General features: G+C 44.1%; 1 protein-coding gene across 3 annotated transcripts; it reads right to left on the bottom strand.

Moving 5' to 3' along the window:
• Nucleotides 1-347: 347 nt before the first annotated feature.
• Ube2j1 (ubiquitin conjugating enzyme E2 J1) lies at nt 348-21,771 on the bottom strand. Of its 3 annotated transcripts, XM_052176210.1 has the most exons (9): nt 21,342-21,769; nt 16,033-16,085; nt 15,860-15,933; nt 14,890-15,021; nt 12,372-12,456; nt 11,689-11,794; nt 9,024-9,153; nt 7,804-7,923; nt 348-3,010 (listed from the first exon to the last, which is right to left on the bottom strand). In XM_052176210.1, exons 3-9 carry the CDS (start codon nt 15,917-15,919, stop codon nt 2,732-2,734), a joined length of 912 nt encoding a protein of 303 aa, XP_052032170.1. In that variant the 5' UTR covers nt 15,920-15,933; nt 16,033-16,085; nt 21,342-21,769; the 3' UTR covers nt 348-2,731. The 3 variants fall into 3 exon arrangements, with proteins under 3 accessions (XP_052032170.1, XP_052032169.1, XP_052032171.1); XM_052176209.1 differs by lacking the exon at nt 16,033-16,085 and having other exon boundaries at nt 21,342-21,766; XM_052176211.1 differs by lacking the exons at nt 7,804-7,923; nt 16,033-16,085 and having other exon boundaries at nt 21,342-21,771.
• Between the last annotated feature and the right edge of the window lie 4,939 nt (nt 21,772-26,710).

The following is a 26,710-nucleotide window of genomic DNA, read 5'->3' as shown; positions in this document are numbered from 1 at the left end:
AGTCTTGGGTGAAGTGGTTTTGGTCTGGAGGTACTGCCCTGTTTCAGGTGAACAGATGTTTGTTCACTTGTCCTCAGGGGTCACTCAACAGTGAGGGTCACTGCAATACACTTGACATACTTACTCGCAGGTCACAGAGCGGTGTAGGCTTCTTCCACACTTCATCCCAAGGCCTCGCAGGAACAGGCATGTGAAGTTTTAAATTCTGGTCTATAGAAGTGAGCAATCTCAAGGTACCACAGTGTTCCTTCATAAACCAAAGCTGAGCAAACGGAGTTCTTGTTCTCCTGAAATGGGCAAGTTGTCGTTTCCATAGTAATACTAGTAAATAATGTAGTTTTTAAAAATTCATTGAGAAGCTTGATGAAATCATTTATTTCAGTAGAATAAACCAACAGCAGCAGCAAGGAAATGTAAAGTGCTACATCAAAGCCCCACCCACGTACAGAAGATTTGGACGGCTCATGGGCCAGACTTCTACAAGCAAAACAGGCATATTTTTTCAAGCATGCTATTTTAACTATTTTGATGTGTAGTCATGTGCTATGCTGGTCAGTGAGGAAGCCTTGAGTTTTGAAATCTGAGAACTGGGAAAACAAGAAGCGAAGACTTTACCTGCCGGCTTCTACATGGTTTGTACCTTATGCCGATCTAGGGAGTTAAACTGAGAGTTTGACAACAGGCCCTTCCATGAGCTCACGAACCCCAAGGTGGGGCTTGGAGGACAATTTTCAGATAGCATATCGGGGCAAAAGGAAAATGTACCACTTTGATGTGTGTATCAGGAGCTAAAAATGCCAACACACATAAGGAGGTAGCCAGTCAGTGACAGTGAGGGAGAGTGGGTGACACCTTGGGACAACCCTCGCCGCCTGGCACAGGTGTCCATGGAAGACACAGCCCCCTAGGAGGAGGACTGCTCTAGCACGTGAGCCATCTCAGCACAGGGCACGCCATGTCGGGGGAAGGCCACCGGGGCTTCCCATTGGGTTACTGACCTCTTACTAGGTCGTGGACCCAAAGTTTCTCATATTATAAACTAAGACCTCGGAATATGCTTTTTCATGGCAAGAACATTATTTTTAAAACGGTAACCTATCGTCTTTCTTACATGAAGTCTTCACAAAGTCCTTGGGCTTTTTAGATTTTAACAACCTCATTTATAAACAATTCTTAAATAACTATAAAATCTACTCTATTAAACTGGAAGATTATATTATAGCATTCAGTGCCTTTGAAAACTTTAGGTGTTGAGCTAACAACAGTAACAGCAAAACCTAGCTACCAAATACAAATGAAAATGATCTTCAGTGGTGACAGACCCAACATCACATGACTGGAGTGAGAATGATCTTCAGTGGTGACAGACCCAACATCACATGACAAGCTCACCTTTAAAATGATTTTGTGAGCTGTTTTTTTTTTCCTTGCCCTTAATTATAGTTAAAAACCACATGAGAACTTTACAACTACCCTTCCACACATACTTAAAGGGCATATGAGCTAACAGTTGTGGACTGAGCTAGAACCCAAACAGCATTTATATTCAGTTGTACTTAAAACCAAAAAAAAAAAAAAATTAACTTCTCAATGGTTTTGAGAGCATGATATATTTAACAGCTGGGGACTGCCTATATTTCCAGTCAAATGGGCAATGCAGGGCCCTCGACAGGGCGCTCAGGGTTGCTGAAGGAACAGGCTGAAGGCAATATTGTCCTAAGCAGCCTCACCAGTAACTGAGATGACAGAGCTATAGGTCAGCATCTGGGGGACCTGCTGGCACTAAGGAATAAATGGACTTATCATTAAATTTTTCTTAGGCTCTGACTAGTGAACAATTCTAAATAAAGGTTTGTTTGAGGTTAATCTATCACTGTTACTTGGGCCCTGAGTTTTTCTACTAAGAATCTGAATCCTAAGCATATTTCTGGATATGAAATGCTATAGTGATTATGAGCTGGGCATATAATTCAAACCATGTACAAATGAAAGTAAAGATTTGATCTTTAAGATCTCCTCACCTACTTGTGAAAGAAAAATCAAACAACTTCTTGGCTTGGACCTTTTCTTCCTTGAGACAGGTTATGAAAGCCTGTTTTCATTTGTGTGCATATTAGAGATGGTGGCTACGACGTCTTTCCTCTTCAAGTAATATCCAAAAACAAAAATATAACAAAGGTCTTCATAAATGTCTGAAATAAAATTATGCTCACTGCACAAAGTTTCAAATACAAAGTTCACAGAATGGGCACTCGCTGTGTCTCTACTAGAAATGCCACTTGTCAAGAAGAGAGTGGGCAATGCACTCCGCCCCTTCCTCCCTTTCCAGCTATAGAACTAAAGGCAGTACTCAGCTAATGGTACTGAGTAACCAGTAATACTCCAATGTGAAAACACCTTCTTTTATCTGAAAATTCCAAAGGACTCCATAGAAAAGCACTGCAGATGTACTGAAGAGCAGCATGGGTGTGACAGCCACAGTAAGTTAATTGTTTTGAAGTAAATTAAATAGTAAGACAAGGAGCTATGGCTTCCAGTCCCATAACCTAAGCAGGACAAACTGTTGGACCACAGCCTGAATGTCTACTTACAGCACAATGACTTTACAACAATAAAAAAGAAACGAAGGGCAAATACAAAATAATCTTTTTGTAAACAATCCTTAGGTTATACCCAATGCAGAATGTTTAATGAAGCAACTGAGTCACAGCTCTTAAGTCACAAGCCAGCATTATAGCTCAAAGTCAAATATGTACTCATTGGCCAGATATATTCGTCGGAATATAAGAGCTGCCAGCGCCAACGTGAGGATGATGATCAGCATGGCTGAGCCGCCGTGCTCTGTGTGGTTGACTCTTGGTGGCTGGCCTTGGAGTACATCAGGGGACGTGGACGACCTTCTCTGACTCTGTTGCTGGGCTCTGCGCTGCCGAGGGCTCATGGAGGTATTCTTAGGAGCTGGCTGGGTGGGTTGTGGCAAGGGTGCTCCTGACGGATTCTGGCTGCCATACTAAGAAATAATTTAAAAAAAAAAATCTGTTTGAAATTGCCCTCCCCCCAATTGTACATGCACTTGTTAAGAGTTTGAGAATACCTAGAGTATTAAATATGACTAATGCAAATTTAACAAGAACCATGTGAATGCAGAGACTAGGAACCAATCCTGATGAATAAGCCAGAAGCACAGTTCTCCTGAGCTCTATGAGGTGGAGGACCCATTTACCAGCAGTCAAAGGCCCAGTGTGGCTGTTTCTCTCCGAACACAGCAACAGTAACTTCTGCTAAGCTCTCGGCACTGTTCTTCTTTCAGAAGACCCTGAAGAATACTGATCTCTTCAGTATTACCTTACCACACTGGCATTCCTCCATCAACAATAATAAGGAAATCATTTTAAGTCACAATTTTTCCTATCGTTACTGTAAAAATGTGGTTGTTTTCAAACTCAGCTTACCCTTTTTCATAATCCCAGACAAGTGAGCTAAACCCAAGTCTACAGCATCGTTTACTTAGTATTCAGTATCATACGTCGTGAGAGCACCTGGGACGGAGGACCTCAGTGTGCTCCACTGTGTGCATGGCTGACCCCACGGCCCCAGGTGATCGCGTCTTCCAGTTGCCACAGTGACTGGCTCAGTCAGGGAACAATCAGAAAGTGACACAAGGGTTTCAAAATCTCATGTTTGCCTTGGAGATACTAAGACTAGCAATAGCACATCAAAGAAGCCATAAAACATAGAAGTGTACACACACAGACACCTTAACCCTCCCACCTCGACTGCATCAATGGCTTTTAATCCTTTCACTGGGAACAGCTTCTCCACTAGAATGTATTTATTCTTTAAGACGAGATAGGAATGAAATGTCTTAGCATGAGTTGCATACAAGGCATTTCAAATACTTTCCAATAGAGAAAATGCAAATAAATAATATAACCCAAATCATTAAACTTCTAAGCTTTGTGCTAGCAGGAGCGTTAAAGCTGAGGGAGCTGCTGACCTCAGTTACTTGCACAACGCCCACTTGAAGCTCGACATTCATTCCAACATCAGCGCATCAGCTGGGTGTGGAGGTCCCACCTGTCATAGCTGACCTCAGAGTGAAGACAAGACAGGAAGCCAAGCCAGCCTGGACTACATATGAAGACTTCATCTCAAAATACAAAGGTGTGGGGTGCCCCATGATAGCATAGCATCTTCACAGCACCCACAAAGCCCTGTGTGTGATCCCTAGCGTAGGAAAAAAAGCTTAGTAATCTGAATTTCTTAAAAGTATTCTTTGAAATCTCGTACATGTTGTTAACCCATAATACAAAGGTATAAAGAGACTACTGCCAGGCGTGGTGGCACACGCCTGTAATCTCAGCACGTGGGAGGCAGAGGCAGGCGGATTTCTGAGTTCGAGGCTAGCCTGGTCTACAGAGTGAGTTCCAGGACAGCCAGGGCTACACAGAGAAACCCTGTCTCGAAAAAACAAGAAAACAAAACAAAACCAAGAGACTACTGGTGAATTTGGGTTAAAGATAGTACTAACGCTGAACTAACAGCTGCATAAACTGAGACTTGTACAATCTAGACTCCAAGGGACAGTCTGTTCCCTGAGGAGCACAGATGCAGGAAGTTGTATGGTATGAGGTCCTGTGCCGTCACATGCCACATAGTAAGTGAGCCAACATTCAGTGAACTTGTCACAGCAGCCAATAAAGAATCACTACAGGCTGATTTCTGCATCCTCTTGCAATCCTCTTGCCTCACCCCTGCCCTGGTACTATGGCTCTAGGCATGCACCACCACACCATGGAGAAACGGGTTCCTACGGAAAGAACATGGCGATGATATCACTATAGTCTAAGAGACTGACTCATATCAAAGCTTGTATTGAGTGTATTATTTTTTCCTTAGTTTGAGGGGAAATTATCCTGCCCCTAAAATTGACAAAACAATGAGCCTTTATTATTTCTAGTCTGGCTTTGCCTACTAGATGTGTGTTCCCAAGCCAGTTATTTAACCTAAGTCTCAGCTCCCTCATCTGTACAATGCGGATAATATCTAATTCAGCAGTTGTGAGGATTAAATGGATTAATGACATAAAGTGCTTATGATAAACAATGACTTAGTAAATGTTAATCATTACTAATATTGTTACTATTAACATATCCTTTTCAGGGGCTAGAGAGGTGGCTCAGCAGTTAAGAGCACTGACTGCTCTTCCAGAAGTCCTGAGTTCAATTCCCAGCAACCACATGGTGGCTCACAACCATCTTCTGGGGTGTCTGGAGACAGCGAAAGTGTATTTATTTATAATAAATAAATACATCTTTAAAAAAAAAAAAGGAAGAAGTACAAATGTAATCAAGAGTCTATTTAAAAAAACAAACATATCCTTTTCAAGGCATTCAGATTTAGACTCAAAAGCTAAGTTGTGAACTTATTTAGAGTGGTTCTAAGATTCCTTATTAGTATGACTAGTACATTTAGAAAACAACCCTTAAAACATGTTTGTAGTTGGGCAGTGGTGGCGCATGCCTTTAATCCCAGCACTTGGGAAGTAGAGGAAGGCGGATTTCTGAGTTCGAGGCCAGCCTAGTCTACAGAGTGAGTTCCAAGACAGTCGGGGCTATATAGAGAAACCCTGCCTCAAAAAAATCAAAAAGAAAAAAAGAAAGAAATTAAATAACTCAGCACACACAAAACTCTAGGTTTGGTCCTGGTACTACAAAATTAATTAATCAATTGATGCCCAATAGTTTATTATATGTACTTTAATTAACTTGCTTATTGCTGGGCAGTGGTGGCACATGCTTTTAATCCCAACACTCAGTAGGCAGAGGCAGGTGGATCTCTGTGAGTTTGAAGCCAGCCTGTCTACAGAGCAAGTTCCAGAATAGGTAGGACTACACACAGAGAAACCCTGTCTTGAAACCTGCCCCCGCCCCCCCCCACACACAAAGGGCTTATCTAATGCTTATTTAGGATTCTATATTTCAGGTGCCTTTTGTATAACTGGCTAAATACTAATGAAATATTACAAAACACTAACTTTTCCTATCTAAAATAATTATAGTCATAGGGATATACCTAGCAATAGATAGCAAGTTTTCCATACTAACTAGAACAACCAAAAGTGAGTGAATTTTGTTTGCTATTATACTAAATAGAATGCTCTTAAGTGTTTCTTTACTTTCTGTAGGTGAGCATACGCCTTACCATGGGCTCCAGGGATGGAACTCAGGCTGCCAGACTTGTGTGGCAAATTCCTTTACCCGCTAGGCCATCGTGGACCACTTTTTAATATAAAATAGAATGGCTTACTCAGAATTTCAATCCCTGGGTGAGCCCAGGGAACCGCTAAGACTGACAAACAAGCTGTCATCAGGTATTTTCCTAGACCACGTGCTCTATGAAAGCAGTAAGTTGTAGACATTTAATGACAAAATAAATGATAACTGAAATAACCGGAATATGTATATAACAAGGTACCTCACAGTAGATTTAAAACATGTTGATGTATCTATCTTACTCCCTGAAAGAAGGCCACTCAAAGCGATGTGGTCCCGCTTTAAAGTAGATACATTTTCTTTTTCAATTTTCTGACTTTTGAAGCCCTGTAGGGCCAGTGAAACGGCTTAGCTGCATAAAGGAGCTTGCTGCCAAGCCTGATGTCCTAAGTGACAGGTCCCACAGGGCAGAAGGAGAGAAGTGACACCTGCAAGTTGTCCTCTGCTCTCTACACATTCAGTACCGCATGCACAACCCCTCTCTAAGTCAGTGTCTTCTATGAACCAGAGGGGGTATAAGATGTGGTTTCCTAGTCAAATAATCTGTAACAAAATTGACTCCAAAAGAGGGAAGATCATCTTGTTAAGTTAAATCATTTTCCCCTCCCAATCCTCACTAGTTAGCACCAAGCCTGCACTGTCTGTGATGGGTCTTGATTGCCTGTGCTGACCCACTTTTTGAAACAATTGGTCAGAACAGAACTATCACAAGACACTCACTTTTTCATCCAACAATTCCCAGCCACTGACTCCACACAAGGCAGCAGCTTAAGAGGGCTGTGTGTGCACAGTTGAAATTCTGTGTCTATGCTTCTAAACAGAGCTGCCAGCCGCACGGGGCAGAGTGCTCAGGGCACAGCCAGTGTGCCGGAAAGGCAGCACTGCTGACGGCACTAAGCCCTGACTCAATTTAAACTTCGGAGCCTGTGTCACTAGGCTCTAGGCCACTCTAAGGCAGCACAGACTGTGGCTCAGGGAATTCTCGCAGTGCCTGGTCTCTATTAGAGTTATTAATATGCATGTTTTATCTAGGCTAGCAGGATGTTAGCACTGGCTTTAAAGAAGTCATAGCATTCTGAAACAACAACAGAACTTACAAACTATTTCATCTAACCCCACTTAACAACAACAAAAATCAAAACAACTAAAGTCCAAAAAGATTTGTTCAAAACAATGTAATTAATGGAGCAGCTGGGCTAAAATCCTACTACTAAGAAAAACATAATTTTCAATATCTATGATCTTATCTTAATCCAAAAAGAGATGTGTGATGTGTGATATGTGTGTGTGTGTGTGTTTGTTTATGGAGTGTGGTGTGTGTGCTCATGCGCATGTGTATGTAGTTGTGTGTGTGTGGCAGGGTGGTACGTTATGTGTGTGAGTGTTTATGGAGTGTGGTATGTGTGCTCATGCGCATGTGTATGTGGTTGTGGTGTGTGTGGGGTGGGGTGGTACATGGTGTGTGTGTGTGTGTGTGTGTGTGTGTGTGTGTGTGTGTGTGGTGTGTATTAAAAGATAAGAGCCATACCGATGTGCTTGCTGTAGCACCCTGGAATGTTGTAGGTAAATCGTCTTGTGAATCATTTAGTGAGAAAGACTGGTTTAAGTCTGATTCAGCGATAGTCTTTCCAGATGAATTGACTTCGGCCTATAAATAAGATACACCCAAGAGCAGTGTTATAGGAAGAAATGTGTTAACATCAGCCAACTCCCTCCTGAACTTCCTCGCACTGCACCTCTGTATCTACTGTCAGCTAAGCTCCGAGCACGTCTGCACCTGCTCCACAGGACGATGCAGTCCGAGGAGCTGCTACCTACTAAGGAGCAATGCCTGTGGTTCCCAACCTAAGAACCTCTACAAAACTAAAGCTCTGGATGATTTTCAGGCTTGTGAGGCTAGCCGGGGCTGTGACAGCCAACCGTCCCAGGTTGACCAGATTTACTGACACTAGTCAGCATAAGCTGCTTGTATTCCTCAAATCTGAAAACTCATGGCATTCAAAACACATCTGAACCTAAGATCTTCAGAGAAAAAGTTCTGAGTACAATAGGAATCCTAGAAAGAAAAGAGTATCAGCAAGATTGATACTTCCCCCTCTAGGAACTATGCTAAAACTGAAGGGGAAATTCCCAAGAACAGGACCTAGAAACAGACAGAGGAGCAAGGAAGGAAGAGGGGCAGCAGCACACTGCTTCAGACAGGTTACTTGAATTACAGAAACAGGAGTGTGAATACTCAAAGTGTTAACATGTTATATACATTTCATATTTGGGTAAAATATGCAGAAATGGAGGAGAAAGGGAAAATTGCCAAAATGTTAGTAGCAGTAGCATCTTGGAGATGACGTGACTTTGTTTAAAAAGAACTAGAATTTAAGAAGCACTAGGGATAGCTCTAAATGCAGCTATTACACATGTGGGATACATGTTAATTAATATAGCCTGACAAAATCCCACTCGCAAGTACAGGTTATTACTAGCAGCCATAAGGGGCACATGATGGTGTTGTAGTCTGCCTGACACGTGCGCACACAGGCGGCAGACTGCAAAGCTGGGACCTGCATGCGGCCTTAGACACCGCGGCTATGCTCAAATGCCTTCCCTTCCTGAAGGTAGCTTCTGCTCTTACAGTAAGAAAACATGACTCATGAAATCTCATTTCAGTAGCATCGGATCACTCTCCTTTTTCCTAGGATTCAGCAGTAAACACAAAAGGCACCATAGTGGATGTTTAGGAATTTACAGTACCTTAAAACTAATTTGTCTGGCCAGTTCTTTGGCTTCTTGGTCAGCCTGGCTTGAATCAGTTCCAGATTTTAAAGGCAACAGGACATCCTTCATGGCAGAGCCACAGCCTTCACAACAGAAATCTTGTGATCTGGCAGGATACAATGTTCAATGAGTACTAATTCCCTTTTATTAAGACACACAAATAGGGATTCAAGAAATGGTGTCAATTCCCAGAACCCACATGGCAGGTAACACCCATCTGTAACTTAAGTTTTAGGGGAGCCAATGATGCCCTTTATGACCTTTACAGGCACTGTAAAGAAATATGCACATACGTGCAGGCGAGACACCATAAAAACAAAATAAAATAAATCTCAGGGGGAAAAAAGGATACTTAAATACCAAATGACTAAAAGAAAAGAACACTTAACAACATCACAGTAAACTCATCTATAGACTGTGAGACATTCAAGGCAGGATTAGTTCTGAGGTATTGGGTAGAGGAAAAGGACTGAAGCCCTGAGGGCCAGCAGAAAGAATGGAAACAGGTAACCTCTGCAGGTAAGAGGTTGCGGGGACCCTAAAGAATGTACCAGAGACCTGGGAGGTGAGAGACTCTTAGGACTCAAAGAGAGGGATTCTAGATGAAACGCCCTGTAGTGGGGAGAGAGAACTTGTAGAGACCACCTCCAGCAGAAAGATAGGGTATTGGGTGAGGGATGGCGTTGCTATTCTAACAGTCAAAACTCTGACCCATAATTGTTCCTGTCTTAAAGAACTACAGGTTTGGAAATGGAGAGGGATCTGAGGAAAAGAAAGTTCAGCGACAGGCTCACAAAGTGGGGGATCCAGCTCAGGGGGTGGCCCCAAGGCCTGACACCATTACCGAGGCTATGGAGCACTCACAAAAAGGGACCTAGCATGACTGTACTCCGAAAGACCCAACAAGCAGCTGAAAGAGTCAGATGCAGATATTTGTACTCAACCAATGGCTGCTGACCCGTGGCTGAATTAGAGAAGGCTGAAAGAAGCTGAGGAGAAGGGCGATCCTGTAGGAGGACCAGCAGTCTCAATTAACCTGGACCCCCAAGATCTCTCAAACACTGGACCACCAAAGCAGCATACACCAGCTGATATGAGGCCCCAAACACATATAAAGCAGAGGATTGCTGGGTCTGGGTTCAGTCAGAGAAGACACACCTAACCCCCAAGAGACTAGCGGCCCCAGGGAGTTTAAAGGTCTGGTGGGGGTGGGGTGTGTAAGGAGCATCCTGGTGAAGACATGGGAGGAGGAGGTATGGGATGTGGAACAGTCGGAGGGTGGACCAGGAGGGGAATAAAATCTGGAGTGTAAAAAAAAAAAGAAAGAAAAAGAAAGAAATAATTAAAAAGAAAGAAAAACAGCCTAGACTTCATTTTTAAAAAATAAGCTACCTAAAGAAAGATAAGCTTCAGATCTACAGTGGCAACATATTTATGTAAACTGTTCATTATACTGTATGGTACTATCCTCAAGAACACAGATCATGAGCCTATTCAAAGTCTGCGAAAAGGTCTAATATGCAGCTTCACTTATGATTTAGCAGAAACACGTGAAATAGGAAAGAAGCCAGTTAAAAATAGAATTTATAGCCAGGTGTGTTGACACACACATTTAATCCCAGAACTTGTGAATCTGAGGCCAGCTAGGCCTAAATAGTGGATAGCCAGGGCTGCACAGTGAGACCCTGTCTCAAAGAACATATTCCATTATCTCAGTACTACCAAAAGGAAATGGTACTTTGAATTAAATGAATTATTATGATCTATAGATAAAAATACATCAAAAAGAAAAAAACCTGAAAAGGCTTTTACTATATCATATTATCATATATATATATATATATATATATATATATATATATATATCACTACCTGAAAAAAAAAAAACCTTTATTTTATCCAAGATCATTTATTAATGCCTGCTATAATCTATGTAGGTGGCTACAAAGATATAGTGGATTCACTTACAACCCTAGGGAACTGATCTTCCAGGCAGCTATATATAAATAATGGCTCTGGCCTGTCCCACCTGTGATGCCAACTAACGAGGGACAAAGGGCCAGTAATGCTTTCCAGGAGCTACGTCTCCCAACTGGAGTACAACCAATCTCAATAGAACATCAGCAATTTTTTACTTTTTTAAATAATTATTATTAATTTTATGTGTATCGATGTTTCCCTGTATATATGTCTGTGCATCTCGTATGTTCCTGCACCCACAGAGACCAGGAGGAGGAGTTAGGTAGAGCTAGCTTATGGGGCTGGACTTACAGTTATAAGCTATAATGTGGGTGTTGGGAATCAAACCCCGGTCCTCTAAAGTGCAGCCAGTGTTCCTAACCAGGGGGCCATCTCTGCAGCCCATTAACTACTTTTACAAGAATGAGACAGATGGGCTGGAGATGCAGCTCAGTGGAAGAGCACCTGCCTCATGTGAGGAGGAGTCCTGTAGCATTGATCCTTAATGCTACAAAATAAAAATCATGAGATCAATTTGTTATATCCTGGTCAGTCTGAGGAAATCTGCAGAATGGGTTTCTACAATTCTAAGACTGGATCCGTAGCCAAGATCCATGACAGCAGAGAAAGAGACTTAACACTGTTGAGCACTAATGGTACTCGGCCCCAACAAGGAACTTACTTTTTGGCAAGCGCTCTTCTCTCCTCGGGTGTGTAATCTAGAGAGCCTATGGCTCCCTCTCCTTTAGTTGGCATAAACCCAATGATGGCCAACAAGGCTGTCCTTACTGAAACAGAAAATGAACAGTCGTTCAGCGAGGAGGGGGAGGCGCTGGCTGGGGAGAGGCTGGCTCAGCAGCGTTCGCACGCACGGGACCCACACTTGGTCCCCAACACTCATGCATGCTTTCTGTGTTTGTTCTAAGACAAGAAAAGGCAGCAAACCCAGCAGTGCACACTCTAACCCCTGCTTGGGAGGCAGAGTCAGGAGAGCTTGCGTGGCCATAGTCTTAACATGTTCAAGCCCCAGGTTCAGTAAGAGACTTTGCCTCAAAAAATAGGCAGAAGAGAATTAAGACACCCACAACCGCTGCTGGTCTCACACACGTCTGCACATGAAGGTGCACAAACACACACACAAAATAAAATCTTAAGAGAAATTACGTTAGCTCTGAAAAAAAAAAAGATCTGAAGGGTTTTAGAAGAGATGCAAGCGAGAGGTTATTAAGGTAATACACAAGCCTACACATTGTTAGAATTTCAGTGGTGTCACATATTAGCTAAAACACTGTCAATCTCAAAAATGTATTATAATCCACTATTATAAACGAACAGTAACTGGCGCTTGCATCCCCAGGTACTCACTGCTCCACGAAGGCTGCCAGGTCTCTGGATGATGCCCTGAGATGCTTAAACAGATCTTCTTGCCTACTTCAAATCGTCCATTAGCCTTAGAAACAAAGAACACAATTTAAAAACTGCAGAAGTCCTTTTAATGCCTTATCCTTTTCATCAATAATATAGTTTATATTTATGCATAATAATTTTAAAGATAATACTTATTATCTTCTTAAATATTTAGACATAGTTTTTTGTCCTCTTAAAGGCCTTCCAAAATATGTGTTAAATGGTGAATAAATAATAAAGGCTGTGTGTAGAAGGTGTATCAGCACCTTTCTGAGACAGGACTAAACAGGAAAGGTTCACTGATGCTGTGCCCTGTGCCTACTCTAGATCTAGACTGGCCGAGCTCAGGTTAAACCTAAGGGCAAAGTCACCTGACCAGTTAGTGAAGAAGGGTGTGGAGGTGGCTATGAGACAGGAGTGACTTTTCAGAAGGACAATGCCATTAAATTAGAGAGAATGCAGTCAGGGAAGAACACTGATCATGATTGCTGGGATCAGGAAGACTCAGAGACTCTTGGTACCTTTCCTTTCAGAGGTGAGCATTGAAGCTAATTCTCACGACAAAAAGCAGCTGCAAGCCTGAACAGGAGAAGCAGCCCCAGCGTTAAGGAAGAAGGTGAGGAGGGGCAGACACTAGGTCAGCCAGCACTCCACTGGGAGGAGGCTGACCCAGTCCTGCCCCATCCACATCCAGGACCTGGCCCATAACACTTGCTGGAACAAAGCCGGACGTGACCTCAGGAAAGGAAGTGAATGAGGAGGCAATACTGACCACTAAGGAGGGCGGGGCTGCTTTCCAGTGTGCTAGTTCCACCTCCATGTGAGCCACTGGTTAACTACTGGTAACGAGTGTTGCCTACTGCTCAGCACCAGCGCATACACACACACACACACACACACACACACACACATGCATGTATGCACACACAGATACATGCATGCACACACAGGTGAACACACACATACACACAGATGTATGCATGCACACATAGATGCATGTATGCACACACAGGTGTGCACACTAGTATACATACTCACACACATATGCACACAGGTCTCCCACATATACCAGCCCTTATTCACACTGCTTGTTTCACCCAGTTAATACATCAATGTGGCCTAAAGGACACCTCAGCCTTATACCAACATCACAATTAGCAGTAAGGCCCAGCGCTTATTAAGCAGCTTCTAGATGCCAGGAACTTTAGAATGTGGCTGTATTTGCCACAACACTCCATTTGACAGAAACAAAAACTAAACTTCAAAGACAATATCTAACCTGCATGTGCTACGATGGAAAAGGCACACACTAGTCAGAGCCCGGCCAGCTGACTCTAAAACAAAGGCCTTCTGCATCCTCCCAGTACAGAGAGCTGTGCTAGTGTGCGCTCTGGATGAGCACCTCCTGTCAGAGTGCTACCCCTCAGCTCAGATAAAAGTTAGATGGAACAAGATAAGACCCAGAAGCCGTGGCAGTTCTCAAAGAAGCAGAGAAACAGCCTTGAAACCAGACTGCAATAGCCTAAACCAGATAAGGTTTCCAAAGAGAAAAACAAGGCAACAAAGGTCAGTGTGTGTGTGTGTGTGTGTGTGTGTGTGTGTTATGTAGGTGTGTGTATGTAGGTGTGGGGGGAGTGGTGTATGTGGTGTGTGAGTGTGATATATGTGTATATGGTGTGGTATATGTATATGTGTGTGGTGTGTGTGTAATATATGTGTGTATATGATATATGTGTGTGTCTGTGGTATGTGTGTATGGTGTGGTATATGTGTGTATGGTGTGTGGTTTGTGTGTATGTGATATGTGTGTGTGTGTAATGTGGTATATGTGTATGTGTGGTGTATGTGTGGTGGGATGTGTGTGTGTGTGTGTGTGTGTGTGTGTGCTGCATTTTTCACAGGAGAAAATTAAACATAAGTTAGGGAAGAGAAGTTTAGCAATCAAAAGAGTTAGTATACCAGTAATATTTCACATGAAAATAAAACAAAGAAATTCTGAGATAGAAACGGAAATAACATTTATTAAGGTTTCTGTGGCAGGCCCTATCCTAAGAGCTATATACAAGATGCTGACGCTTCATTTTCCTGTCAATCCAGTCAGACAGACATCATAGTTCATCATAAATTGAGGGGACTCAGGAAAATGAAGTCAGGTGGATGGAAACTAAAGAGGATGTGACTGAGCCCACTAACTCCACCGTGTGCCAGGCAGGCAGTGTGCCCAGGGTCCTCACACGTGACCTCCCTGAATCCTGACCGCGGCTGGGACACTATGCACTCCCTAGTGTCAGCAGTTCTTCACAGATGCATCAGCTTCCTCAGAGTTATCCTGAGGAAAGGATACTACAGGTCTATGGTCCAGGCTCTGAAGGAAAAATCAGAATAACAGTCCTTCATTTTTTACGAATAAGCAGACCACATCTGCAGACTGCTGGAAGCGTTAGCCTGGCAGCACGCCACCGCCGAGAGCTCTCACCGTTAGCAGGATAATGCTCGGTGGTTTCATGGGGTACTCTGGTGGCAGTACTATGCGTCCGTGATAAACTCCTCCATCAAAATCGGAATCTGGGGGCCCGCGAACTGTGAAGTGCCATTCAAAAAGGTTATCCTGAACAAAAACAAGAATCCACGGGATCAAGGACATTTACAAGCATTATCATTTTATCAATAGGAACATTAAAAAGTCAGATGAGGAAAATCAAAAGCTTTCTAACAGTGCTATAATAGTTTCTAGTGTTCAAAATGCCTCAAAAACCACAAGTAAGATGTATTATTTAATGTAAATGTTATATCTTATAAAACTAAATAATTTAAAGTGTCTAAATCCTATTATACATATTCATAAATAAGATTAATTTAATTAAGCTATCAATTAGTGAAAATATAGTCAAATCATTAGTTTGAGTTATTTTCACAAATCTTTAAAAAAGTATTCTTCACGATGTATAACTGGTTAGTAGTATTATCACTATGTATAACTGGTTAGTAGTATTAACAGACTGGCTGTGTGTCTATACAGTTACCACGTTACTTTTCTACCATGAGGTTCTTACACATCGCAACATGCGTGTCTTCACTGTCACAGTGGAAATCTGACCATACCCACTGGGCATGCTCCTTTCACAGATGCAAAGGCAAGAGCCCAGGACAGCTGCAGAGACCCCTGAAGGATCCGAGTCTTCTTACCACACAGTGTGTGAGATTCTGCCTGCTACGCTCCCTGCCTCCTCACTGAACACCAGGTTAGCATCTGAAGCCTCCTTACAGAGTCCCTAAGTCAGCTTTGCCTAAGGAGCCTGATGAAAGGCGAATGAAACACTCATGAAACAGAAGAAAGTAGATGAATAAACACATCCATCGTTACTACTCCTGCAAAGGAGACCCAGTTCTAAAGTTGCCCTAACGGCACAGTACTGCAATACCGAGGAGGACGGAGACAAACTAACCTCCAGAGGCTGAGCGTGGTAATGATCTGTTGGATCTTTCAATTCCGCCGCTTCTTTCATCAATCGTTTAACAGCTAAAAGAAAATCCATAAAGTGGAGGTTGTTAAAATATACTTTCCCAAGTGATCAGCACAGAATAATAAAAACTTCTAGCCAGGTGAGATGGCACACACCTTTGATGCTCTCAGGTGGCAGAGGCAGGTGGATCACTGAGTTGGAGGCCAGCCTGGAAGACAGAGAGTAGACAGAAGAAAAGAAAGGTCAGACACCCAGCTCTTGAGAGAAAACCAACCAATCTATAGCCCTACAGATAGATCCTTGTGAGGCATTTTCTCAATTAAGGCTACTTCCTCTCTGATGACTTTAGTTTGTGTCAAGTTGACATAAAACCCACCAGTACAAACAATTTTTTTAAAGAAAAGGACTGAAGTCCTCTAGTATTATTTTCCTGTCACTGTAATAAATACCCTGACAAAATCAACTTAAAGAAGGGCTTATTCTTGCTCACAGCTCCTCATGGTGGGGACATCATACAACAGCTATCGATCACACGACATCCAGTCGGAAACACAGAGATGAAGGCAGTACTCAGCCCGAGATGCCCTTTCTGTCACTACTGCAGCCCCTGGGACAGGGCCTCCCAGAGTTAAGACGAACTCAATCTATATATTCCCTCACAGGAAATCCTCAGAGGCTAATCTCCTGGGTGATTTTAGGTCCTGTCAGGCTGAAAACCCAGTATTATGACCGCTAACTGCAACTGTCAAGTTGATGAGATAGAGACTTAGCTGAGAGAGGAGCTGTGGGTTATGACCATGAGAGAGTATCTTGGTCTGGTTACTGAAATGGAAAGACTCACCCACTGGGTGACACCATTCCCTAGGCGAGGACCCTGGACTGTGTTCAAAATATAGAAAAGGGGAAAGTAAGCACGCCTTACTTTCTGCACTGACTTTAGAAGTAATGTGACTCACGCTCTGCGGCCAGGCCTTCCCACAAAATGGACTGTAACCGCGAGGCAAAAACAAACCCACTCTCCCTGCACGTACTCTTGTCAGATTTTATTATCCCAGCCACAGAACAGTAACCAAGACTGAACTTAGCCGGCACGTTTCTGTTTTAAATACATATAAAGATACTCTGGCTCTTACTCCCGCTTCCGCTTGCTTCTCTCTTGCCCTCTTGGGCACTGTTCCCCTCCCCCCTCTCCACACGGCCATGGCTGGCCTCTACTTCTCTCCTTTCTCCCTCTCTCTGCCTTGCTACATAAGCGCCTTAAAACCTGAAAAAAAAAAGTGTTCTGGTTCCTAAGGAGCAGGATCCTTATGGAGTGACAGAGCACTAGGGCTGCAGCAGTCTGTCCATCCTGGACGCCCATCTCTCACTTCAACCCCGGGTCCTTTCCCTTTGCAAGGGTATTTCCTAGACTTCTCTGACAGTGGGGGACAACATCAGCCAGGGGAGATGAGGCAGCTGTATTCCTACTCTTCTTCTGTGATGGCCATCTGGTCTCTGGATCAGGCCTTTAGGCTCCATTGGCCGCAGTATTTGCCTCTTCTTTTGCCCAGCTAGCTCATTGTACTTGCACTAAATTTAGGGCCACAAATAAAAATAAAGAGATTTTTTAATAGGCCATTGTCTTCCAAACATCAATTTATTTTGGGAAGGCAGTATCTTAATATCATCAGTTGCCAAAACTGGTGATATTTTAGGTGGTGAATTTTAGGAGGCAGTGAGCTAGAGATTGTCATGTGGGAACCCCAAATGATACTCTCAACTGTTTCTTCCTGTTCTTAGAATGAACATGTCAGCAAAATTTAAGAACTAATGTTTCTGCTTACAAAGATGCTGCAAAGGTATTTACTTTAAAAAAAAAAAAAAAAAAAAACAATTAGGAGCTAAGAGATGGCTCAGCGGTTAAGAGCACTGACTGCTCTTCCCAGAGGTCCTGAGTTCAAATCCCAGCAACCACAGGGTGGCTCACAACCCTCTGTAACGGGGTCCAATGCACTCTTCTGGTATGTGTCTGAAGACAGCTACAGTGTATTCACATAAATAAAAATAAATAAATCTTCAAAAAAATTAAAGAAAGGCCAGAGAGATGTTCAGTAGGTAGGCACAGGCTACCAAGCCTGACAACATGAGACTCAATCTAAGTCCCACATGAGGGAAGGCGAGAACTAACTCCAGCAAGATGGCATCTGACCTCTATTTGAGTGTCACAGTGCCAATATACACACGCATTTATAAATAAATAAATGTTAAGAATGAAACAAAACAGGGGCCTGGAGAGATGGCTCAGCAGTTAGGAGCACTGGCTGCTCTTCTAGAGGACACACGTTTGATTCCTAACACCCACGTGGAGGATCTCAATCCAGGAGGTCCAATGCCCTTGTCTGGTATTAATGAGCACCAGGCTCACACACAGTACACAGGCATATTCAGGCAAAACAATCCTACACTTAAAAAAAAGTAAAATAATTAAAACAAAATGAACAAGCACTACACATTTGAAAATGTTTAAGTGGAGAGAGAAAAAGGATAACTTGTTGCTTTAACAAGTTTATAGCAATTAGAAGACGCTGGGACGGTATCGGCCAGATATGAGTAAGTTAAGGACTGTGTGGCCTAGAGAGCCCAGCAGGCTGGGCCTTATGGAAGCTTGGAGAAGTAATAAGAGTTTCAGATGGGTTCGATGGAGCACACTCCACAGAGGATCCGACAGAGGTGGAGACCTACCATCTGGAGAGCGAGTGGGAGAAAGTGCAAGAGAGCTGAGAGAGGCAGAGAAGGAGCTGGAAGGGAAAGCAAGGGTTACTCCTAACCAACGCCGGCCAGCAAGCTAAGCAGCCTAACTTGGAGTTTCACTGCTCAACCGATTACTGCTCAAACACTGTCAGTCTGCGAAGAGATCCAGTGAGAGTCTGTGTAATGGATCTGATGACACAGTAACACCTTCACCACAGGGCTGAGGGAAAGGAGATGAAGATGCCACCAGAGCAGAGGGTCTCGCAGTGGGACACTGGTTGGCCTAACATGCTCAAGGCTCTGGGTTGGTGTGTGAAGGGCGGCAGCTCCCTGAGAGCTATGAACTCATGGGCTACAGATTTTAGGGAAATATATATGAGTTTGAAGGTTAGGATATCAATGAATTTGGTTTTTACAACTCACAGAGACCTTTTCAATCAGTGGGAAATCTGTAAAAATGTTCAATCATATAATTCTATGCAGACCAGTTGATGTGCCCAGAATTCATTAGAAAGTCTGATTAGTATGACATTTCAGTAGATACCAACAGTCTGAACAGGATAATTCTGGTAAAGCAGAACAAAGTTACCAAACACACACACAACTTGTGAACCATTATCTGTATTGTGCCCTCCTAGATTTTCCTATTCTTATCTCTGAGATAATCCAACACTTACTGATAGGAAATGTTTAGATTACTTCCTCTCGCAGTCTTTAATCTACAAATAACAAAGATTTGAGACAAAAATAAAGCAAACATATCACCAGACTTCTCGGCATTTTAGCAAGTTCTACAGTTCATCTAAACCACCTTCTCTACGAACTCAAAATCATCTACACTAACAGGGAAGACAGTTTAAAACTTTTTAAAGACTATCATCACTTAGAGGACAATTTATAAACAGATACAAAAGTCAACCAAAGTTAACATACTTTTGACATTTATTAACTCTCTAGGTAGATCGGGCTATATCTCTCACAGAGATCTGCCTACCTCTACCTCCCAAATGCTGGAATTAAAGGTACAAATCACCATACCAGTCTAGAAATTTATTAAATTTCTAAAGTTGCTTAAATTTTACCATAATCTCCGGTACAGTAACCTATGAAGAAGGAACAATTTGGGGCTGAAGTGATGGTTCAGAAGTTAAGAGCACTGTCTGCTTTTCCAGAAGACCCTGAAACCTAACCCAGATGGCAGCTTACAGCTGTCTGTAACTCCATTTCCAGGGGATCTGACATCCTCACACAGACATATACATGCAAGCAAGCAAACAACAACAACAAAAACCCAACATACATAAATAAAAAAGATAAAGGGAAATCATTAAAAGAAAGATTGAGCAATTTCCTGACAACATTTCACACTGCATTATCCTCTGGACATTTGCCTAAGTACCTCTGCTGATCTTGAGTAAGCATGTGACTATGGAAGTATTGTACAATTTACTACACAATTTTATTTTAAAAAGTCCAACTAATTTAGCCAGGTGGCAAACAGCTTTAATGCCAGTTCTTGGAAGGCAGGGGCAGGTCTACAAGAGTCAATTCCAGGACCGTCAGAGCTACACAGAGAAACCATCTCAAAAAAGAAAACAACAAAAGTCTAATTAGTCATTCTGGCCTTAAAATGGTAAAATTCAGGCATTTCTACTTTCTCTGACTTGTTTTTTAATTCTTCGGGTTTTAAGCGATGGGCTGAAGACCGAGAATATGGCCCGTTAGAATTCAGCCATGTAATTCTTGCACAGGCAAAGCCAGATTTTAAACAAACCCCGTAAAAATGACTAATTCTACATCTGGCCACCTAGGACACTTACTTGTCAGCATTCAAGCCAACAACACCCTCTTCAGCCAATGGTCTCAGGCTTTTCGTTTATATATTCTAAATTAAAAAAAAATTTTTTTAAAAAGAGATTTCACAATATCAACTCTTTCCCACCAGGATATTAGACTTAAAGTCCAAACTAAGAAGCAGTGAGGGAAAGAAAAAAATAGTGGCGAGAGTTCTGGTTCAGTGATCATCAGTTCCCTGAGGCTTATTATTCAGAACTAACAGGGAAGTTTTTTTCCCCCTGACAAATTATCAAAGTACATTTACAGGCTCCAGTAATTTTTGTCACGCCTGCCTTAAAAGATTAGACAAATGATAATTTTTTTGCATTGTTTTTAATGCACCAGAAAATAACTGGAAGCCAGGATTGTCTAGGAGCATTGACTGAAGGAAAGGAATGCATAGTTGCAATCTACCTCCAAATCATGGTTAATTCTCAAGCACACAGGTCAACTAGTTTAGCTACAGGACATTTTCTTTATGTCTATAACTTCTCCCCCAAATACCGAAACGGGATATTTCAACCACAGATTCCTCAAATGTGAGTCAAACACCTAACAAAAGTTCGTCGGCAGAGGCGGGGGGGGGGGGGATATGAAGGACGGGGATACGGCCAGGATGTTCAGTCGTAGCGGCCGACATCGCCTTTACACCTGCCCTAGGCTCGGCTGCCTCCAGCTTCACTCCGCAGACACCGGGAGGAAGCGGCCAGGAGCCAAGGGGCGCCAGCAGATCCGGGACCCGCAGCGGCCGCCCGCCCTGCGGCCTGCACCCCCGGACCGGCCGCGGCCTCGCGTAAAGCGCAAGCCCGGAGCAGCCGCGAGGACCGGCGTACACGAGCCGGCCGAGGCGCTGCGCCGTGAGTCCCGGGTCCCCGCCCGCCGCCCCAGCCCGGCTCACCGGGGCTCTTCAGGTTGTAGCGGGTCTCCATGGCGGACCTCCCCGCTGCCGCTCTCGTCGGCGCCGCAGCTGCCCGGGTCTCGCGCGGCGGACGCGCCTGGCGAGGGCCTCCGCTGACACCGCCCAGTCCAGCCCGACCGCGGGCGAGGTGCGGGCCGCGGGGTCCGCCTCCCTGAGGGCCGGCCGGGCGCCGGGGCGTCGCCGAACGGGGCGCCGGGCTGCGGACGGCCTGCGGGGCTGACGTCCGGGCCGACGCGCCGCTGCGTCACCGCCGGCGCCGGGTCTGTGAAGTCGGTCTGACGTGGCAGTCGCTTCGTGGCGGTCGTTCACTCGGCAGCGGCGGCCCTGCGAAGCCCGCCCGGGGACCCGAGGAGATGGGCGGCACCCTCGTCGTCCCCTCGGCCCAGCCCGGGAGACCGACTCGCCGCGGGCCCTTCGGGGGTTCCCCGCGGAGCTCGCGGGAAGCTCGGAGGAACGGCGCAGCCCGTAGCGGCCGGCGGGCGGGTGTGCGGGCGCGGCCTGGGGCTCCGCCGCCGTGACGTGCGCCTCTCCGAGCCCGCAGTTGGAGTCGGTGTGCTGGGCCGGGGTGGACGGGTACCCGTGGCTCCTAGCTCCGCGGTGCGATCAGCCAAGGCACCGTTTTTCGGGGCGCATCAGGACCTTCCAGAAATAAAGCCAAGGGGTCACCTGGAATTTTAGTAAAAGCACTTAAGTAGGACAGGTCCGTCTATTTTTTTTTTTTTTTCCTAAGATTTATTTCTTATATGTGAATGCACTGTAGCTGTCCTCAGACACACCAGAAGAGGGCATCAGACCTCATTACAGATGGTTGTGAGCCTCCCTGTGGTTGCTGGGATTTAAACGCAGGACCTTCGGGTGATCAGTCAGTGCTCTTAACTGCTGAGCCATCTCTCCAGGCCCAGGACAGGTCCTGTCTTAAAGGAATACGATGTGTTTGTCTTTTTGGATTGTGGAGGACCAGAGAAAGTATGGTTCAGAAGGCTTAACGAGCTCAGAGGGCCTCAGAAAAGGGAGGGACCCAGTAGAGATTAGAGAAGGTTGTAAGTGGAACGAAGATTAACTATGAGACACATTAGCTTTAGTGATTTTAATATTGTCAACGTTAACAGTTTGTACGCGGATGCCAGTAGTTTGTCCCAGCCGACTGAAGTGGGTGGAGAAAAAGATTTAAATGGCATCTTCTAAGCCATTAAAGGTGATGTTTTCTGAAGAGTAAATTGATAATCTGATAGAGAAGTAAGCAAAACCAAACGTCAATGTGCTTCTTCCTTAAGCCTTTCATTCGTTGTGTTCAGCCCTCAAATTTAGCACCCAACAACCTGTGCTGCTCACAGCAGACCTCACCAACAGGCCTGGGAGGGCGCTTTCCCCTGAGGCTCTCCTCTTGCTCCTAACAGTATCGATAAGGATGTTTCTCTTTTCTATTATTCTTGAAGCCTCGTCACCTTGTCCTTGGGGACTCTTCCTTAGGTAAAAACAACAAATCTGGAGTTGAGTTATGGGCCCAGGCCAGAGCTTAATTATAATCTCTGCAAGAGAAAAGCCAATTATGTTTTTTTTCTCTAATTAGAAACGTACAGAGAGGGTAAATATATGTTGATAAAAAGAAAGTAAATGCTACCTAAAGGTTACTAATTTCTTGGCTGTTAACTGAGTGGGAAAGAAATTAATTTTCCCAGAAAAGGAAGGTTTGTCAAAAGAATACTTGGTTTTTTTTTTTTTTCAGAATAAATTCCTTCCTAGAACAAAGAAACAAATTATAGCAGACAAAAAGATTCTATCCCAAATTAAAACTGGAAGAATTAGCCGGGCGTGGTGGCACATGCCTATAATCCCAGCACTCTGGGAGGCAGAGGCAGGAGGATTTCTGAGTTCGAGGCCAGCCTGGTCTAAAGAGTGAGTTCCAGGACAGCCAGGGCTACACAGAAAAACCCTGTCTCGGGGGAAAACAAAAAACAAAAGAACAAATCCAAAAAACAAAAACCAGAAGAATTTTCATCTTATTATTGACAATCCTGAAGATGACTTTAAAAAAAAAAAAAAAAAAACAAAAACCAAACTTAAACCAGACTCAGGGGATGCCACGAGTAACAAAAGATGAAGTTCAAAACACTTGAGAGTCTTGACAGCTCTGAGCTACAGTCCCCATGTGTTCCCCCTTTCCCTAGAGAGCGACAAAGCCCTTTGAATGTGGGTCCCTTCCCCTTAGCACTGACATCCTGATACAAGCTCTACTGGATGTCAAATTCTTAATTCATTTATTCTTCCTGAGTGTTGGCATTGACAGATTATCTTTATGGTTGAAGAAAATTGAAGTCTTGAAGAAAGGAGGCAGTTTATTTAAGTTCTCTTATTTTGAGTACAGTGCAGGTTCTTAGCCTCCTGGTATATTTTACATATATGTTATACTATATGTTATAGTCCTGGTGAGAAGCTACAGGCCACCACACATCTCTAAGGCCAAATTTCAGTCCTTTATTAAGACAGCAACCAAGAGCAGGCAGGCTCTGCCCACAAACACTCAGCACCAAAGGTCAGGGCACAGCCTTTCTAAAGAGAGACCACATTGGCACCATCAGGGTCAGGGCAACATGTTTCAACTTGTTTTGACTATACAACCAGCAAATATTTTGGTTATGTGTCTGAGCCATGGAAAGTTTGAAATGTGCTGCCAGGGCGGATGTGACTGTTGTGGGGATGGGGGTGGATAGGAACTGGGAAAGAGCCCAAGCAGACCCAAAATGGAGCCAGAATAAAATCAGGACAAAATGGCGTTACCTTCGTCATTTCACTCCTCATTTCTTTTAGTTACTTTTCAAATACTTGGTGAAAGAAGGAAGGGACATTATGATCCCCTTCTCCACGTTTCTTTTTGGATGCCTTGGTCTCCAGTGCGTGCCCACTGGCTTCTGGCTTCGTAGCCAGAGCAGAGCTGGAGAGCTTGTCCCCGCAGTCTCTGGAAGGTGAAGGTGAGGATGGTCTGGGCCTTTTCCTTCTCAGGCAGCGTTGTCTTCCTTACCTGGATTTGGTGGGTCCATGGAGTGATACCTCTCACTTAGTATTTAGACAATTGGCCATAGTTTATTCATAGCTGACTAGCCCTGTGACAGAGTCTCTGTCTTACATTATCTGAAACTCTCTTGGGAACCAGGTGTGATGGCGCATGCCTTTAATCCCAGCACCCAGAAGTTGGAGCCAACCCGGTCTACAAAGTCTACAGATCAAGTTCCAGGACTGCCAAGGCTACACAGAGAAACCCTGTCTCAGAATAAAAACAAAGAGTGTGGGGTGTTTCATGTTTTACCTCTTGGCCATGGAATTAGCTTTTCCTCCTAAGAGGAGGAGAATTCGTAACTAGGGTAAAGGGCGTGGCCAATTGAACTAGTATGTAGGTCCCATACCAATGGGGAAGGCAGGCTTAAGTACAAGGTTTACCCTGTTCTCACAACTCAGATGTTTGACAAACTCCCATGTGCTGCCAGGGTGGATGTGTCTGTTGTAGGGATGAGGGTGGATAGGAGCTGGGAAAGAGCCCGAGCACTCTTTCCAAACTACTCAACTGTTTGAGTAGTTACTATTTGTCTCTGTGTTGCCTGAGACATTGAGGATGCAGACACATGCTGAGGTCCTCCACTGGGCAGGAGAAGCTATTCCCCTACATGTGAGACCTGAGGAGTTCATTTTTTAAACAAATTTTATTTTTTATTAATTTGTATGTGCATTGGTGTTTATCCTGCATGTTTACATGTGTAAGGATGTCGGATCCCCTGGAACTGGAGTTAGACAGTTGTGAGTTACCATGTTGGTACTGGGAATTGAACCCAGGTCCTTCGGAAGAGTACCCAGTGCTCTTAACTGCTGAGCCATCACCCCAGGCTGATAATTCATCTTTTATAGGGAAGGAAGAGGTTTTCCTGGTCTGGCCCACATAGCCAGAGACACGAGCAGCAGACTTCTGGCCAATCTGACTTCTCTTGCATCTTTATTTATTAAAAGAGACTAACATGTAATGTACTTTGATGAGTTTGTGTCCCATCACAGAGAAAGGGCATTACTTGAGCCTGGAGATGTTCTGACATGCAAGTGTATTGTCAATCTAACCCATGTTATGAAACCATTTAATTAAATACACCTCAATTTGAGTACTTCACATTAAACAGAATTTAAACTTGTTTTAGGCTTCTTTAGGCTTCACTTTGACAGCATACTCGGAAGACTATATAAAAGAAGATTATAAGGTGGTCTCTCCCTCCAAGCTTGTGTCTAAATTAGTTTCATTTGTACTTAGGATGACTACAAACAGAATTCATGCTTAGGGCTGAAGAAGCAGGTCAGATTCCATCTCCTGACCCAGGTTTTAGTGAGCTAAGTTAGCTTATTACAATAAAAAAAGAAATCAGACTCAAGAGACATTTGTTTCTCTGTAACTGAGAAATTGAAACAAACCAAGAGTCTCTGGGCTTGGTGATACGGAAACAAAGGCAGACCACTGGCATAGGGTAAGGGAATCCCAAGAATAAAAAGAGTATTTTATATCAGAGGAAGCAGGCTTGGAGACCCAACAGCTAGCGTAGTCTTATCTATAATCTCCTGCCCACACAGGGCAGCCAGCTACTGGGACTCTCCCACAGAACAGCCGGCACCCATAGCGCCACTGAGGTGAAGTCCCAGGATGCCTTAGTCTTAGTGGAGATGGGGGAGGGGCAGCTGCTCTGCCCCTGCCCACGCTGCAGTTCCTGTGACTCCCACTGCTAGCACACAGCCTGTGCCACAAGCTATCCTGATGCAGCCGACCCTATCATACAGGGCCTGCCCTGGGGGCTCAGGGAGCACGTTAGGAGGAGCACTTTAGGAGGAGCACTTTAGGAGGAGGGCCGGGTATTACCTAGGTTTTGGCTCTTTGGGAGACCATAAATGGGAACTGAGCAATGGGGTAAGAAGGGTTGAGATCAGACTCTGAAGGTCAGAGGGTCTGAGAGAAGTAAAGAAGAAGGCCAGGAGACGGGCCAAGTGAGGAGAGAGAGGCATAGAGCTTGGGGTGAAAGGAGAGAGGCAGGTGGGGAGTCTTCAGACAAAATGAAACACAGATGCAATCAGAGGACAGAGGCTCCCGGAACCACGAGTATAATCCCAGAAGGGAATCTGCACAACTCAGTTGACAGGTGACAAAAGCAGTGGATTTCTCCCTTAAAGCTGAGGTGCACACATCAAGTTGACTTCTGGTTACTAAGTCAAAAAGCTTGGAGAACAGTCCAGCTCCCTTGTCCCTGAGAGGGAACCAAAGGAGACAAGGCAGAGATATTAATAAAAATGCTGCTGTCCGGGCAGAATCTGTCCAGTCACTCACA

The sequence above is a fragment of the Apodemus sylvaticus genome, chromosome 3, assembly GCF_947179515.1.
Source record: "Apodemus sylvaticus chromosome 3, mApoSyl1.1, whole genome shotgun sequence".
In the NCBI taxonomy this organism is placed as follows: domain Eukaryota; kingdom Metazoa; phylum Chordata; class Mammalia; order Rodentia; family Muridae; genus Apodemus; species Apodemus sylvaticus.
Note: the sequence above shows the minus strand (reverse complement) of the source record. Positions and strands in the feature narration are given on the sequence as shown.

Bases quoted from the DNA above. Each gene is read 5' to 3' on its own strand.
- Ube2j1 (XM_052176209.1), bottom strand. From the start codon at position 21,372: ATGGAGACCCGCTACAACCTGAAGAGCCCCG. The intron at 15,022-15,859 runs GTTAGTTTGTCT...GTTTTTGTTCAG, and splicing joins ACCACGCTCAGCCTCTGGAG to GATAACCTTTTTGAATGGCA. The intron at 3,011-7,803 runs GTATGGCTCTTA...ATTATTTCTTAG, and splicing joins GTGCTACAGCAAGCACATCG to TATGGCAGCCAGAATCCGTC.